The sequence below is a fragment of the Rana temporaria genome, chromosome 8, assembly GCF_905171775.1.
Source record: "Rana temporaria chromosome 8, aRanTem1.1, whole genome shotgun sequence".
NCBI classification, from domain to species: Eukaryota; Metazoa; Chordata; class Amphibia; order Anura; family Ranidae; genus Rana; species Rana temporaria.
Genome location: NC_053496.1, coordinates 53,057,256 through 53,075,190, shown reverse-complemented (window position 1 = coordinate 53,075,190; position 17,935 = coordinate 53,057,256). Strand labels below are relative to the sequence as shown.

General features: G+C 48.2%; 1 protein-coding gene across 1 annotated transcript in view; it reads left to right on the top strand.

Annotated features, from left to right (window-relative positions):
* The first annotated feature begins 6,548 nt into the window (after window positions 1-6,548).
* Window positions 6,549-17,935, top strand: part of KIF11 (kinesin family member 11) — a 59,359-nt gene continuing 47,972 nt past the window's right edge. The window contains exons 1-2 of the mRNA XM_040361796.1: window positions 6,549-6,685; window positions 17,760-17,853. Coding sequence (XP_040217730.1) covers window positions 17,777-17,853 — 77 coding nt within the window. The 5' untranslated portion in view covers window positions 6,549-6,685; window positions 17,760-17,776. The remainder of the gene's footprint in view (window positions 6,686-17,759; window positions 17,854-17,935) is intronic.

Genomic DNA, 17,935 nt, shown 5'->3' with positions numbered 1-17,935 from the left:
CCCTGAACTGAGGAAAATGGACTTGTCATCGCTGTCCTCCTCCAGACAATGCTAGGTGCCTGGTGCTCTCTGGCTTCTGGATTTTCAGAGCCACAGACCAGCATGTGATCATCGGATAACCGCAGCTTTTATAATAAAAATCAGTGTTGTAAATAAATAAAAACTAAAGACAAATTGCCAAAACTGACACACCTGGAAGGGTCAGTCTCCTGCACCCCCTGCTGTACAATTTGGTACATCCCCTTGACCCCATCTCCTTACAGGACTCAGTAGTAATGTAGGGATTGGCAGATCAAACCACTAAGTCCAGCGGGGGACGACCAGATATCCAACTATCCTGAAAGGGTTGGATGCAGCAGGATCTGTAGCCTGTGCCTCGGGTAACATTGGGCTAATGTCTGGTACATACAATGAGATTATCAGACAAACGATCGTCTTTTTTTTATTTTTGCATGCTGATCTCAGATCGAATGTGAAGAGTTTACTAAAGAACAAAAGATGATCAGGACAGCCGCACTCCAATCCAACGTGTCTTTAACCACTTAAAGTGGAGGTTCACCCTATAAAAAAATGTCTAACATTATATCCAGCCCAGTTCTGCAAATCAAATGACACTGACCTATTTTTTTTTTCCTCTGTAGATATCGTTTAGCCATAGAACTCACCGCGGCTTCCGGGTAGGGAATCCCGCGGGAGTGGGCGTTCCTATTGACATGCCAATCAATTGGCATGCTAAACGACGGCGCACACAGCGCGTCACGACTTCCCGAAAGAAGCTCGGGTCGGCTCGGCTCTATTCGGCGCCGGTGCGCAGGCGCCGAATAGAGCCGAGCTTCCTTCGGGAAGTCGTGACGCGCTGCGTGCGCCGTCGTTTAAAATGCCAATTCCACGGCTAAACAATATCTATGGAAAAAAATAAATAAAGGTCAGTGATATTTTATATGCAGCACGGTGCTGGATGTACTGTTAGAAATTTTTTATAGGGTGAACCTCCACTTTAAGACCCGGACCTTTAGGCAGCTAAAGGCCCCGGCCAGTTTTTGCGATTCGGCACTGCGTCGCTTTAACTGACAATTGCGCGGTCGTACGACGTGGCTCCCAAACAAAATTGGCGTCCTTTTTTCCCCACAAATAGAGCTTTCTTTTGGTGGTATTTAAGCACCTCTGCAGTTTTAATTTTTTGTGCTATAAACAAAAATAGAGCTACAATTTTGAAAAAAATGCAATATTTTTTACTTTTTGCTATAATAAATATCCCCCAAAAACATATATATAAAAAAAATGTTCCTCAGTTTAGGCCGATACGTATTCTTCTAACTATTTTTGGTAAAAAAAATCGCAATAAGCGTTTACCGTTTACAAAATAGGGGTTAGTTTTATTGCATATTTATAAATTTTTTTTTTTACTACTAATAGCGGCGATCAGCATTTTTTTTCGTGACTGCAACATTATGGCGGACACTTCGGACAATTTTGACACATTTTTGGGACCATTGTCATTTTCACAGCAAAAAATTGCAGTTTGCAGTTTGGGAGTTAACCACAAGGGGGTGCTGAAGGGGTTATGTATCACCTAATATGTGTTTCGAACTGTAGGGGGGTGTGACGTCATCGATTATGTCTCCCTATAAAAGGGATCACACGATCGATGACGCCGCCACAGTGAAGAACGGGGAAGCTGTGTTTACACACAGCTCTCCCCCTTCTTCAGCTCCGGGGACCGATCGCGGGACTCCAGCGGCGATCGGGTCCCGCGGTCCCGGAGCTTCGGACCGGGTCGCGGGCGTGCGCCCGCCACCCACGGCTGGGCACTAGCACAGGAAGTACCTGTACATGCCCAGCCATGCCATTCTGCCGACGTAAATGTGCAGCTGACTTTTAATATTAGGACACTTACCTGTCCAGGAATCCAGCCGTGTCTTCACCCAAGCCGATTTTTCAATATTCATACCGCCATCTCCAATAAGGGAAACCGGCAGTGAAGCCTTTACAGCCTGATCCCTTATGTGCGAAGCACACTGCTTTCTCTGATTGGGTCAGGTGCGGGGAAAGGAGGAGGAAAGCTGAAGTTCCGGTGACTTGTCCTTAAGGTTCCCCTAACGGGAAAGTTCCTTCAAGGACTGCGCAGGCGCAAACTTGCCGACGGAAATCTTCGGACCTCGCCCGGCATCCAGGCTCATTCTTTAACATCCCCGTGGATTGGAGGATGTTAAAAAAAGAGCCAGGAGGCCGAGCGAAGCGAGGACCGAAGGCCGACTGGCCACTTTCCTCGAAATCCACGTCGCCCTGGATGCCAGCCGAGGTTCGGAGATTTCCGTCGGCAAGTTTGCGCCTGCGCAGTCCTTAAAGGAACTTTTCCGTTAGGGAGGGGGGAAGTGTATTGAGCTGAATAAGAGAAATCCTGAAGAGAAATGAACACATATGCGAATCAGATGCATGCCCATAGAAGATAACGGTCCTGAATTTGCACCTGAGCCGCACCGTAATGCCTAGAAAACGCACACGTTTTTTCGGCAATGCGCAGTGCGAATGCATCGCACATATGTGAACCAGCCTCATTCAAATGTATTTTATAATATTGTGCGAATTGGATGCGGTTTAAGCCGCAACCAATTCGCATAGGTGTGAACCCGGCCTTAATGTTTCTCTCTTTTGGTCTTGGGACTGACTGGAAATCTGTCTGCACATAGGTCATTTTATATTACATCATACTTGAATTAAAGGGTTTGTAAAGAAAATGTATTTTTTTCTAAAAATAACAAACATGTTATACTTACCTCCACTGTGCAGCTCGTTTTGTACAGAGTGGCCCCGATCCTCATCTTCTGGGGTCCCTCGGCGGCTGTCTCTGGTCCTCCCGGCAAGTACTCCACACATTCATACGCGCCACGTCATTGGATGTGATTGACAGCAGCGCAAGCCGATGGCTGCCCTGCTTTCAATCCATCTGCTGTAGCCAATCAACGGCCAGGCTGAGCAGCGAAGAGGATGTCAGGGCCGAGGGCGGGACTTTCGAGGGGCCAGGTAAGTATAACGGGGGGCCGGGGGGGTGGTATTGCCTAAAGTTTTTTCACCTTAAAGGGTTAGTAAAGGAATTTTTTTTATCTTAAAAGCTTCCTTTACCTTAATGCAGTGCTGTTTTCATGTCCTCATTGTTCGTTTTTGCTCTCAAGTTGCTGTAATTCTTTTCTGATCTCCACACTTCCTGGTTGTCTGTTTCCTGATAACCACAGTACTGGGAGCTTTCTCTCTGTGGTCACTAATTAAGGAGGTGTGATTACTGTGTGTCTAAAACCCCTCAGCACCAATCAGTTTCATTTTCCAAACCATCACTGCCCTGTATTGGCTCTGTGGCTCTGTACATCACAGAAGCATGAAACAACATGCAAAAATGAAACTAGAAACTGCAGGTACATTATATGATTGATTTTTATCTATTTTTAAAAGGAATCAGGTAATTATTATGTCTCTATACCCTGTAAACAGTCATTTCAGCAAAAAAAAAAAATGTTTCCTTTACAACTCCTTTAATGCATAGGATGCATTAAGGTGAAAAAACGTTTACCTTTACAATCCATTTAAGTTAAAAGATACAATATTTACACATTTAGTACCTTTTATGGGCCATCTAGGACCCCCTTACCCATTGGAGACTAACAATCCCATTGCAACCTGCTGTCTACCATCTGATCCACATGGATACAGCCCCCTTAGTTCCCGGGTGGGATGTTTATAGTTCACCACGAGGGATATGCAGAGCGGGGCAGCAGCCATAGAATTTTACACTGAGATATCGGGGCACAGCATGGGACTAAAACTTTAAGGGATAAGGGAATTTAAACTGGGATATGTGTGAGGCAGCTGCTCTCGGCCCCACAACAATGATGGGGCCCAGCGCAGCTGCCCCCTTTGCCCTGCCTTAAAAATGGTTCTGATAGCATGTCCACGCAGCCTCTGACATCTCTGATACCATGTCCGCACAGCCTCTGACCACCTCCTATACTATGTCCGCACAGCCTCTGACATCTCTGATACCATGTCCACACAGCCTCTGACCACCTCCTATACTATGTCCGCACAGCCTCTGACCACCTCCTATACTATGTCCGCACAGCCTCTGACCACCTCCTATACTATGTCCGCACATCCTCTGACCACCTCCTATACTATGTCCGCACAGCCTCTGACCACCTCCTATACTATGTCCGCACAGCCTCTGACCACCTCCTATACTATGTCCGCACAGCCTCTGACCACCTCCTATACTATGTCCGCACAGCCCTTGTGACCACCTCCTATACTATGTCCGCACAGCCTCTGACCACCTCCTATACTATGTCTGCACAGCCTCTGACCACCTCCTATACCATGTCCGCACATCCTCTGACCACCTCCTATACTATGTCCGCACAGCCTCTGACCACCTCCTATACCATGTCCGCACAGCCTCTGACCACCTCCTATACTATGTCCGCACATCCTCTGACCACCTCCTATACTATGTCCGCACAGCCTCTGACCACCTCCTATACTATGTCCGCACATCCTCTGACCACCTCCTATACCATGTCCGCACAGCCTCTGACCACCTCCTATACTATGTCCGCACAGCCTCCGACCACCTCCTATACTATGTCCGCACAGCCTCTGACCACCTCCTATACTATGTCCGCACAGCCTCTGACCACCTCCTATACTATGTCCGCACAGCCTCTGACCACCTCCTATACTATGTCTGCACAGCCTCTGACCACCTCCTATACTATGTCCGCACAGCCTCTGACCACCTCCTATACTATGTCCGCACAGCCTCTGACCACCTCCTATACCATGTCCACACAGCCTCTGACCACCTCCTATACTATGTCCAAACAGCCTCTGACCACCTCCTATACCATGTCCGCACAGCCTCTGACCACCTCCTATACTATGTCCGCACAGCCTCTGACCACCTCCTATACTATGTCCGCACAGCCTCTGACCACCTCCTATACTATGTCCACACAGCCTCTGACCACCTCCTATACTATGTCCGCACAGCCTCTGACCACCTCCTATACTATGTCCGCACAGCCTCTGACCACCTCCTATACTATGTCCACACAGCCTCTGACCACCTCCTATACTATGTCTGCACAGCCTCTGACCACCTCCTATACTATGTCCGCACAGCCTCTGACCACCTCCTATACTATGTCCACACAGCCTCTAACCACCTACAGGTATTTGCACCCACTTCTGGATATAGACTCCCGCGGGAGTCACGCCCCTTCGTGTCACCCCCCGCTCTCTTCTGGGAAACACACTGGTCCCAGGAGACAGCGGGGACCAGTGAGGGTGCACAGCGCGGCTCTGGCATGCGCAGTAGGGAACCGGGCAGTGAAGCCGCAACGCTTCACTTCCTGATTCCCTCGCCAAGGATGGCGGCGGGGGCAGCCGAGAGACGAGAGATTGCTTGGCTTTGGCTGCTGACATCGTGGGCACCCTGGACAGGTAAGTGTCCATTTTTTAAAAAGTCAGCAGCTGCAGTATTTGTAGCTGCTGGCTTTTAAAAAAAAGATTTCGGGTGGACCTCCGCTTTAAAAGTCAGCAGCTACAGTATTGTCAGGGTGGAGGGTTCACTTTAAGGTGATTACCGTATTTATCGGCGTATACCGCGCACTTTTTTGCCCTGAAATTTTTGCCGCGCCGAGTTTGAACTACTGCGCCGGCATATACCGAGCGCAGTACACTCGGGTATGGTCGGGCAGGCTCGGCTCCTCTTGCGTCACGTCCTGGAAGTACAGGACACACAGGACGTGACCGCGAGAGGAGCCGAGCCTGCCCGACTATACACAAGTGTACTGCGCTCGGTATATGCCGGCGCAGTGGTTCAAACTCAGCGCGGGGATCGAGCGGGGAGGACACTGCAGAAGGACGCCGGACCCGACGAGTAGGACACCACCGAAGCCGCAGACGGACGCCGGACCCGACAAGGCCGCCGATGGATGCCGCGCAAGACACCAAAACTGTAAGTACTAAAATGTTTTTTTACAGGAATGCTGGTCCACTTTAGGGCTGCGCGCTATACGCCGGAGCGCGCAATACCCCGATAAATACGGTAGATCTAGGAGTTTTAGAAATAAGACTCTTCTATGGGGAATGTATCAGAACTGGAGCGTCTGTGCATTGTAACCAATCAGCTTCTATCTTCAGTTTGGCTTTGAAAGGTAAAAGCCGATTGGTTGCAATGCACATCTGCCCCTGTACATTCCTCTCTATGTATCCAATCTACATAAATAGACAGAACGCCCAACGAGCCAACACGGAAGAAATAAAGGTCCATTGTAAATATGAGGAATGCAGAGCCAATCATACACAGACCCTACGTGTGACATCATCACCCCGCCTCCCATACGCTGCAGCGTCTGGAGTTTTAAATGTTATCACGTGCTTTAAGGTCCAGCCAATCCGCAGTTATTTGTCTGCTGTTCCGCCTCTACTCGCCCTGCTGTCATAGCTTTGTCCAATAACAAAGAAGGTTCCAGTGGTGTAGCCAATTAGAGCTCGCGGATTTTCCCGAAACGTGATTGGCTGTACCAATCGGAAGCGCAATTTTCAAATGTGCCGTGTGTAGAGCGCTGCTGTAATCTGTACAACGTCCCCGGCTACCCAGGCGGCTCCGATCCCGGCACAGCGACACCAGGTAAGGGAGGCCCAGGGTACGATCACGTATAAGGGGAGGGAGGATCACCGGGACAGAGGAGTGTCCCGGGACTGAGGTCACACAGCAGCGGATGGATCACACCCGTCCCTATTGTGCTGATGGGTTTTATATCGATATCATTTGTTGTAGCCAAAGACAACCCACCTGTGTGATTGTAGTTGTGTGTGTATTGGGGGGTCAGACCCTCTGCCAGGTTTTGCTGCCTGTGTCCTATGATGAGATTGAAGGATTGCTCCCCCTTCCAGCTGTCCTTTCCTCCCCTCTGAAAGAGATCTGTAACCATGCACATCAGTTGCTGGGGGGCCATTCTCTGGTCATGTTTGGCCCTACTCGGGCAAAGCATGAAATATAACAAGGCAAACTTTATTTATTTGAGTGTTTAGGTGGATTAGAACCCCTGTCAGTTTTTATTGCTGTCTGTGTCCACATTAGGGAGATTCACCCTCTCTATTTCTCCTGATCACCATTATCATCAAGAGAAAATCTCACATTGTCCCTGAAAAGTAATAGAGGGGAAATCCTCCAATCGGGACACTTTGTCTGGTCACCCCCCAGGAATTCCCTTTAATTTGCAGGGATTTTCTCTCACTTCCTGTTTGGCTATGGGACAGGAAGTGAATCTCTGCAATGGGACATGGATGGCGGAAAAAACAAAAATCTGATGGGTGTTATAACCTTCCCTTACTCCATCCAAAGTGACAAAGAACATTTGCCTATAGATCTACTTGAAGTTCACCATGTATGTATTTGCAGTTCTGTAGTTGCTGGGCCATGCGTGTCTAAAAATGTCCCCTTTCCTTGGGTGGCTTCATCGCCATGGTGACACCGTTGTGTGGTGGCGTGCTTCTGGCTGGCATTGCTGATGTCTGCATTAACGCATAATTCTGGAAAGCTGACCCCCCTCTTCTGTGCCCTTGTACATGGGGAGGGTACAAGGAGCGCTATCTAGCCAGAAGTTTGGGGGGGGGGGGGGTGCTGGGATCCCACAGCTGATGGTGGTGGATAAGAAAATAAGTGGGAAGAAATCTGTAATGTGGATTGCTGAAGAGGTTTTGTACGATGCAGCCTTCGTATATTGATTGCGCAAAAGTTATCATGTCTACAAACTATGTGATCAATTTAGGGACTTTGATTTTTTTTTTTTTTTTTACTGGTAATGTTGACAATCTGTGATTTTTATTAGCTAGATTCAGAAAGACTTAGGCTGGCGTATCAGTAGATACGCCAGCCTAAGTCTTTATTTGCGCCGGCGCTAATTTAAGCGTATTCTGGTAACCAGATACGCTTAAATTGGGCTCAGATACGAGCGGCGTAAGTGTCTTACACCGTCGTATCCTAAAGTGTAATCTTTAGGCAGACCGCTAGGTGGCGCTTCCATTGCGGTCGGCGTAGAATATGTAAATCACTAGATACGCCTATTCACGAACGTAAGCCCGGCCGACGCCGTACAGATACGCCGTTTACGTAACGCATTATCAGGCCTAAAATTATTCCATCAAATAGCTGGAATAGTTTTAGGCCTAGTTTTACGCAAACAACGTAAAATTTTCGAATTTCGACGCGGGAACGGCGACCATACTTAACATTAGTTAAGTATGGTCGCCGTTCCCGCGTCGAAATTCGAAAATTTTACGTTGTTTGCGTAATTCGTCCGTGAATAGCGATTTACGTCCACGTTGAAACCAATAGGACCGTGCGGCGTACTTTGCCGCAATGCACACTGGGATATGTACACGGACGGCGCATGCGCCGTTCGTAAATTACGTCAATCACGTAAGGTCACCCCCCCATTACCATAAAACACACCCCCTCAACTAAATTTGAATTATGCGCGCTTACGCCCGCCCGATTTACACTACGCCGCCGTAACTTAGCAGGCAAGTACTTTGTGAATCATGTACTTGCCTCGCTAACTTACGGCGGCGTAGTGTAAATGCCATACGCTACGCCGCCGCAACTATGCGCTCGCCATCCTGAATCTAGCTATATGTATTTTAGTTTTTTAGCTGGATTGCGGCGGACATATCTGACGCCAAATGACACTTTTCGGGGACCAGCACGGTGTGCTGTTCCTCCTGAGCGCATGCGCGAGTGATGTCACTGGCTGCGTCAAAAGTAAATGTCTCCTAAACGGGCTAAGTTTAGAAGATATTTACTGTACCTATAGGTAGGCCTACTTCCCTATAGATAAGTCATGTCTGGGAGTTTACTCCCACTTTAGGGTGCCTGTTCACACTAGCGTGATGCGGGAACCAGCGCTATTCTAGTGCTGGTTCTCGTATCGCAAAGGACACAAAGGCAGTTCACACTGCCCTATGTGAACCACTGCGGGTGTCAATGGAAAGTTAATGACCAGATTAGTTTGCATAAAGCACTGCGAACTGTCAAATGATGCAGGAATCGGATTATATGGGTATAAACACCCATGCGATCCGATCCGATTCCAGTGCAGACCAAAAAGAGGGTCCTGCACCATTTTGGTGCAAATGCAATGTGTATTCAGCCATACAATCTGTATGGCTGAATTTGCATCGCTCAGACATTGCATGTGATCTGCACAGCAGTGCAAATCGCATGTGCTGTCTATCATCGCACCAGTGTGACGACAGCCTAAGGGTTTCCCAAAACAGTTACCGTATTTATCGCGGTATAACGTGCTCCCGCGTATACCGCGCACCCCTAAAGTTGCCCCGAATCCTGTGGTAAAAAAAGTTTTTTTTTGTACTTACAGTTTTGGTGTCTTGCGCGGCGGCCTCGTCAGGTCCGGCGTCCGTCTGCGGCTTCGGGTGTCCTCTTTGTCGGGTCCGGCGTCCATCTGCGGCTTCGGGTGTCCTCTTTGTCGGGTCCGGCGTCCGTCTGCGGCTTCGGGTGTCCTCTTCGTCGGGTCCGGCGTCCTCCCCACTCGTTTCCCGCGCCGAGTTTGAATACTGCGCCGACATATACAGAGCGCAGTACACTCGTGTATTGTCGGCAATGCTCGGCAACTCTCGCGCTGACGTCCTGTACGTCCAGGACGTGAGCGCGGAAGGAGCCGAGACTGCCCGACTATACCCGAGTGTACTGCGCTCGGTATATGTCGGCGCAGTATTCCAAACTCGGCGCGGGTATCGGCGTATACCGCGCACCCACGATTTTGCCCTGATTTTCAGGGCAAAAAAGTGCGCGGTATACGCCGATAAATACGGTACATTCAAATCCTGCTATAATTGACTGTCACAGTTGCTTGTGCTCTCACTGAACTGTGCAAATCATCCAATGGCTGGTGTTATAGATGATCACATGTGCAGCACCATGGCAACTGTAGATTAAACAGAGGCCAAGATGGCAGCTTCCTTGGCTGCGAGACACTGAGGTGCTTTACAGGCGCTACAGCGCTAAAAATAATGCCTGCAAATCGCCTCTCCTGTTTCTCCAGTGTGAAAGCCTGAGGGCTTTCACACTGCAGTGGTGGGCAGGCAGGACTTAAAGCGGATGTGCCACGGGAAAATAATATTAAAAGCCAGCAGCTACAAATACTGCAGCTGCTGACTTTTAATATTAGGACACTTACCTGTCCTGGAGTCCAGCGCCGTCCGCAGCGATCGCTCGTCACTCTGCTGCTCCCCCCGCCATCCACGCTCAGGGAACCAGGAAGTGAAGCGCTGCGGCTTCACTGCCCGGTTCCCTACGGCGCGAGTCGCGCCGCGCCAGCCGATTGGCTCCCGCTGTGTGCTGGGAGCCGAGTGTTCCCAGCACACAACGGGCGACAGACGGGATGTGACGGAATGCCCGTCTTTTGCCCGTAGCGTCTGGCCGGAAGTGGGTGCAAATACCTGTCTTTAGACAGGTATCTGCACCCCCTCCCCCCTGAAAGGTGTCAAATGTGACACCGGAGGGGGGGAGGGTTCCGATCAGCGGGACTCCACTTTAGGGTGGAGAACCGCTTTAAAAAAAAAAATTGAACTCAATGGCAGCGGCAAATGTGGGCACTTTTAAATCCTTTTTCGGCCGCTAGCAGGGGTTAAAAGTGCCCCACTATCGGCCGTAAAGCGCTGCTAAAAAAACGGCGCTTTACTGCCACAGTGTGAGAGGGCTCTAAGGCAGGGGTCCTCAAACTGCGGGCCACATGCGGCCCGCGGGGGACTTTAAACCGGCCCGCCCGTCCCTGACAGGCAATGCCGACCGGTTACACAGCAATCCCGCTGTGTCACGGAGATCTCCGTGACACAGCGTTAACAGTTCCGGCGCGCTGTGTTAAATGTCCCGCCCTCCTCCTCCTCCTAGAAGACTAGCTCGTGTGATAGAGCCAGCGTGCTGTCTGTCACACAAGCTAGTCTAGGAGGAGGAGGAGGGCGGGACATTTAACACAGCGTGCCAGAACAGTGGGGGAGCATCGTGACAGCCAGACTGACACAGCACAAAACAGTAAGGAGGCTGTGAGGTGCTTACAATGGGGGGGGGGGGCTGGCTTATTTTTAATGATAATGATGATGATGGGGGGGGGGGGTGACTTGCGATTGTGAGGGGAGCTAAAGTTTATTTTTAATGATGATGGGGGGGGGGGGGTGGCTATATTGTGAGGGGAGCTAAAGATTATTTTAATAATGATGATGGGGGGTGGGGGGGCTGGCTTGCGATGGTGAGGGGAGCTGATGGGTTTTTAATGATGATGAAGGGGGGGGGGGGCCTGGCTTACGATAATGATGGTGGGCGGGGGGGGGGTTTAAACCAGGGGTCCTCAAACTACGGCCCGCGTGATTTTTTAATGATGATGATGATGGCGGAGCTGATGATTTTGTAATGATGATGATGGCGGAGCTGATGATTTTGTAATGATGATGATGATGGAGCTGATGATTTTGTAATGATGATGATGGCGGAGCTGATAATTTTGTAATGATGATTTTGTAATGATGATTTTGTAATGATGATGATGGCGGAGCTGATGATTTTGTAATGATGATTTTGTAATGATGATGATGGTGGAGCTGATGATTTTTTAATGATGATGATGATGTAATGATGATTGGGGAGCTTGCATTGTTCTTATTCATTTTAAATATTGTATTTGTTCCCATTTTGTTTTTTTCACTTCAAAATAACATATGTGCAGTGTGCATAGGAAATTGATCATAGTTTTTTTTATAGTCCGGCCCTCTAACGGTCTGAGGGACAGTGAACCGGCCCCCTGTTTAAAAAGTTTGAGGACCCCTGCTCTAAGGGATAGGAAGGTTTAGTTTTGCTTTAACCTTTTCACTGCCAGAGCCGTTTTTGCTTTTTTTTTTTTTTTTTTTGCACTAATGCTTAAAAAAAAAAAATTGGGCCTCAAGATTACGTTGAACCCCTAAAATATATATTTTCTCAAAGCAGAAACCTTAGAGAATGAAATGGTAGTTCCAAAAAGAAGCGTGGACCCAAATCTCTCCGGAGATGTGTGCAAACCTGGTAAACCAACTACAAGAAACGCCGGACCTCTGTGCTTGCCAACAAGGGATTTCGCCACCAAGTACTAAGTCATGTTTTAGTTGGCGATCAAATACTTATTTTACTCACTAAACTGCAACTCAATTTATATAAAAAAAAATTTGTTCTGTTTTCTTTCTGGATTTTTGGTTGATATTCTTTCTCTATTATTTAAAATACACCTATGATAAAAATGATAGACCCTTCATTTCTTTGTAAGTGGGCAAACTTACAAAATCTGCAGGGGATCAAGTAATTTTTGTTTTATCTCTGTATACTCCCTAGATGTAGGGGTGCAACGGATCGTCATTGATCCGAACGGTTCAATTCCGCCGATCGGCACACCACGCGATCCGCAAATTGAGCCCATAGGAAAGGCTGCGGTTTCGGCCTAGCTCCGGAGCGGCGGCCATCTTGGTACACCCGGCGGTGGCCTAGGTGAGCTTCCCAGAGCGGCGCTGACTGGAGAGATGTGGCCATTGCAGTGGGGGAGTTGTGGCCATTGCAGTGGGGACTAAATATGGTGGTAATCCGAAAAATTATCCGATCCGTGGCTCTGATCCGAGGAACGATCCGAACAGCGAGTTTTTTTGATCTGTTGCACCCCTACCTAGATGTGTCATATACGGTGTGTGAATAGATAGATATATCTATATATCTATCTCTCTTATACACACAGATTAAAGGGGTTGTAACGGTTAGTTTTCTAAATGGGTTCCTAGTGCATTGTTGGTTCACTTACGGTATTTATTGGGGTATAGCGCGCTCCCACGTATAGCTCGCACCCCTAAATTTGCCCCGAAATTCCTGTGGAAAAAAGATTTTTGTACTTAGTTTGGTGTCTTGCACGGCGTCCATCGGCGGCCTCGCCGGGTCCGTCTGCGTCTTCGGGTGTCCTCTTCGTCGGGTCCGGCGTCCTCCACGCTCGTTTCCCGCTTTCCCGCGCAGAGTTTGAATACTGCGCCGGCATATACCGAGCGCAGTACACTCGTGTATAGTTGGGCAGGCTCGGCTACTCTCGCGCTGACGTCCTGTACGTCCAGGACGTCAGCGGGAGAGGAGCCGAGACTGCCCAACTATACACGAGTGTACTGCGCTCGGTATATGCCGGCGCAGTATTCCAATTTGGCGCGGGTATCGGTGTATATCACGCACCTACGATTTTGCCCTGATTTTCAGGGCAAAAAAGTGCGCGTTATACGCCGATAAATACGGTACCTTTTTTCTTTTGATTTCCCTTCTAAATTATTTTTTTCTTTGTCTGAATTTTTCACTTCCAGGTTTCTCCTCAGTAAGCTTGCCCCCATCATCCGGGCCGTTTTGGCTGGGGGTTAGTCAGCCAGAACAACTTACTGAGTAGAAACCGGAAGTGAGAAATTCAGACAAAGACAAAAAACATGACCAGTGAAAGTTACTATCACTTCCTGGTTCCTACATACCGGATTGTGCTTCTTCTAGAGTCCTCGCTATGGACTCAGATATGCACCAGCTTCCATGGTCACTCATTCTAGACCCCCCACCCCTTTCATGCCTTAATATTGACCCATCGTTAATAGGTGAGCTCACTAACCAGAAGTGGCTTGTGGAAGCGTAGGCGGCTCAGGTCTGGCATACATAAAATGTGGTTGGTCTTTGTAGACAGGCCCGTGTTTGGGAGCTGCAGGGCATTGTAGAAGAAAAGCGGTGCTGCAGGGTGGCCTGCTCCCTGTTGTTCCCTGCCAGTGATACTAAAAATCCAGATACAGGTTTATTGAAATGTAAACTTCATTGAGACTGTACACTTGGCCATCACGTTGTAGGGGGTTAGGCCTTGCTCTCTCCGTCGCTTAACCCCTTCCTGTCTGCCCCAGCATCCACCCAGTTCTGGACGATGGTGGGGCAAGGGAGGAAATCGGCCAATCACGTGACTACCATGATGTTCTGGCACACCGATCACATATTTGGGAGCCAGTTACTTGTCATTAGCAGGGACCAAGGGCCAGATTCTCCAATAATCTGCGGCGGCCTCGCGTAAGCTATGTACACTACGCCACCGCAACTTACTGGAGCAAGTGCTGTATTCCCCAAACACTTGCTCCGTAGTTTGCGGAGGCGTAGTGTAAAAGGCCCGGCGTATCCCCGCGTATTTCAAAGGGGGTGGCTTATATTTAAATTAAGCGCGCCCCCGTTCCGATCGAACTGCGCATGCGCCGGGCTAAAAATAGCCCAGTGCGCATGCTCCAGTTCTCGGCAGAAAACGTGAATGACGCCGACGTGTGCGTCATTGACGTAAAGTCGTATTCAAGAACGACTTACGAAAACGACGTACCCGTCGGGAAAAGACGACGCGCACCCGACGCGATACTTAACATGGCATACATGGGACTGCCGTAAGGTTACCTCTCATATAGCAGGGGTAACCTTACGCAACGCGATTTCGTTCGGGAATCGGCGTATCGGGCTCATTTGCATAAACAAATGAGACCTGAACGTAAGCGCCACCTAGCGGCCGGCGGCGAATTACATTTAAGATCCGACAGTGTATCTATGCGAAAATGATTCTAGGAATCACTCGCATAGATACGCGGGTCAAAAAACAGAGATACGACGGAGTTTCATGAGATACACCGTCGTAACTCTTCTGAGAATATGGCCCCAAGTCTTTCAGAGCTCAGACTCTATTCTAGGAGTGTGCAGTGAGTGCAATCAAGTACAGAACCATTGACTTTCCAGTGGGCTTTAATGCTGTACCGCTCGTTTGCCCCCCACATGTGTTGGCCAGTTGTAAGGCGGGTAAACTGCATTTAACCCTTGCAGCGCAAAAGGAACACGGCAAGGACTTTCTTGTAATTTGCACCTTGAGGATACTTTCATACATGCAGTGCCCTCTGAAGAGCAATATGTGTTGGATCGCTATTCAGAGGGCATTTGACAGGTGGTGTGCCCTCTTCACCACCTGATTTAACCCTGTAAATGCTACTCGCATGCTTTGCATTTGGTTACGACTTGCGCTGGCCCTGTTCGGTGGCGGTCACGCCCGCCAAATGCGGCATGCTGTTTAATTTTGGTGTGGCATGTGAACAGCGCTGGGTGACTGCATGCCCAGGTTCAGGCACGTGGTTGAGGGGAGGTAAAACTGGCTTAAAGCGGTGGTTCCCCTAAAAATAAAGTTTTGACATTGCATTTGCTATAATAATTAGTTAGAATCGGCTGGTTATATGTAAATAATACCTCTGTACGTAGCGTTTGTATTATTCGTTCCCACCGCCACTTCCGGGTACGATGCTGGCGGTGGGCGTTCCTAATTGATGGACAGGCATCCGACCGACGCATCCATCGCGTCACGAGATGCCGAAAGAAGCCGAACGTCGGTGCGGCTCTATACGGCGCATGCGCAACGACGTTCGGCTTCTTTCGGCATCTCGTGACGCGATGGATGCGTCGGTCGGATGCCTGTCCATCAATAAGGAACGCCCACCGCCAGCATCGTACCCGGAAGTGGCGGTGGGAACGAATAATACAAACGCTACGTACGGAGGTATTTTTTACATAAAACCAGCCGATTCTAACTGTAATTATTATAGCAAATGCAATGTCAAAACTTTATTTTTAGGGGAACCACCCCTTTAACCACCTAGTTTTACCACCCCCCTAGCCTCACATGTGAACAAAGCCTTTAAGTCCACGCCCTGGGCACAGGTTCACGCTTTTAATACATTGAAATAAAGATAATGCATACATTTTCTAAACCAGGGATATTCAATTAGTGGACCTCCAGCTGTTGCAGAACTTCAAGTCCCATGAGGCATAGCAAGACTCTGACAGCCAAAAGCATGACACCCGGAGCCAGAGGCATGATGGGACTTGTAGTTTTGCAACAGCTGGAGGTCCGCTAATTGCATATCCCTGTTCTAAACAGAGTGTAGAAACTATGTACAATATGTTCTGTACCTCAATTCTGGCATTTGGGTCAAACTTTCTAAAAGAGCACAGAAGTCTCAGCCTCATATACAAGACATTACTGTGTATACATCTTGTGCCAGTATACGTTCTCCTGTTTACATTCCATAAAGGTCAACCATTTCAGGAATTGACTTGCTAGAAAATGCGCCCTTTAAATATAACAGAAAGCAGGTGCTGCCATTGCTTCCCCTGGTGTTAATTAAATCTATTTCCATGTTTGTAGAAGAAAATGATGTAAAATGCCTTTTGTAATTTAAGTTGGGTGTAAGTGTATTGGTGCAGTTCTTGTATTGCTACACAGTGGTTGTGCTTTACTGTTCTCCTCACAAGACAAGTCTGTCTGCTGAACCATTGAAAACCAAGCACCCCCCATGTGTCCTAAGGTCTCTCTTACCCCCAGAGGCAATACTGAACCTTCATACTAAAAAGCTAATACAGTGGAACCTTGGATTACAAGCATAATCCATTCCAGGAGAATGCTTGTAATCCAAAGCACTCGCATATCAAAGCGAAGAAGAAGTAGAAGTCAATGGAAACTAAGATAATTTGTTCCGCATTGACATTTATTGCATGCAATACCACATGTGGCCGGAGAGTTCAGGGTGACAAAGATAAACTCATTGGTCTGCTGCTTCCCATTTCACTGTCCAGTTGCAAGGTGGAAAAGAGACCTGCAAGTGAAAGAGAAGCTGCAGCAGGGAAAGAACAGGTCATCTTCTGGACAGGGCTGTCCTGTTTGGCAGAGCTGAGTAAATGTCAGGTTTGGATGGGCAGTTGAAAATGTGTAAAAATCAATTATTTTTTGTTTATTTTTTCAAATATATTGTAATAAAATGCTTTTGGAGTAAAAATCTATCTAAAGATAGTTTTTCTATTGAAAGCGGCAATTTTTTTTTTTTTTAAAAGCCAGCAGCTACAAATACTGCAGCTGCTGACTTTTAAAATATGGACACTTACCTGTACAGCGCGTCCGCAATGTCAGCAGCTGAGGACGTCCTCGGCTGCACCCGCCACCATCCTCAGTGAGGGAATCAGGAAGTGAAGCGTTGCGGCTTCACTGCCCGGTTCCCTACTGCGCGAGTAGGGCAGCGAGCAGTCACTGGTCCGGCTCTCTCCTGGAAACAGTGCGTTTCCCAGAAGGCAGCGGGTAGGGGTGTGCCTGCCGCAGTAGTGTATTCCCGGAAGTGGGTGCAAATACCTGTCTTGGGTATCTGCACCCCCCTCCCTCCCTGAAAGGTGCCAAATGTGACTCTGGAGGGGGGGAGGGATCTGAAAAGCAGAAGTTCCTTTTTTGGGTGGAACTACGCTTTAAGATAGGTAACGTTACTCATTTTGTTCAGCATGAAATGGAGCTTAGTTATGTAGCGTAAGGCTGTATATTTAGCAAGATTTACATTTTTGGTAAACTCATTTAATTTAATTAAAGTGAATGGGACTGTCGGTGCATCAATAGCGGGTCAGAGGAGGAGCTGTTGCAGGACAGAGATGACGGTTGCTCTTTAAAAATTATGAATTTAAATCAAGTTGATTTAATTTGAGGCTTTTAACTAGTGATTTACATTTTATTTTATATACATATATATTATATGTCCTAATCAGTTTTCTGAACATAACAAAGGTCTAATTGTCCAAAAAACATCATGTATTTATTTCCCCTTCTGTGTTTTAGGTCACACGTGAGTGACAATGTCTTCCCAGCCTTCGACCATGTACAGCAAGAAGGAAGAAAAGGGGAAGAACATCCAGGTGGTTGTGAGATGCAGGTAAGTTATAGAAATCGCTGATCATCTAGGGATAGGCTATGGTTTGGGCCATATTGGGACAATGTCACCATCATCATTGATC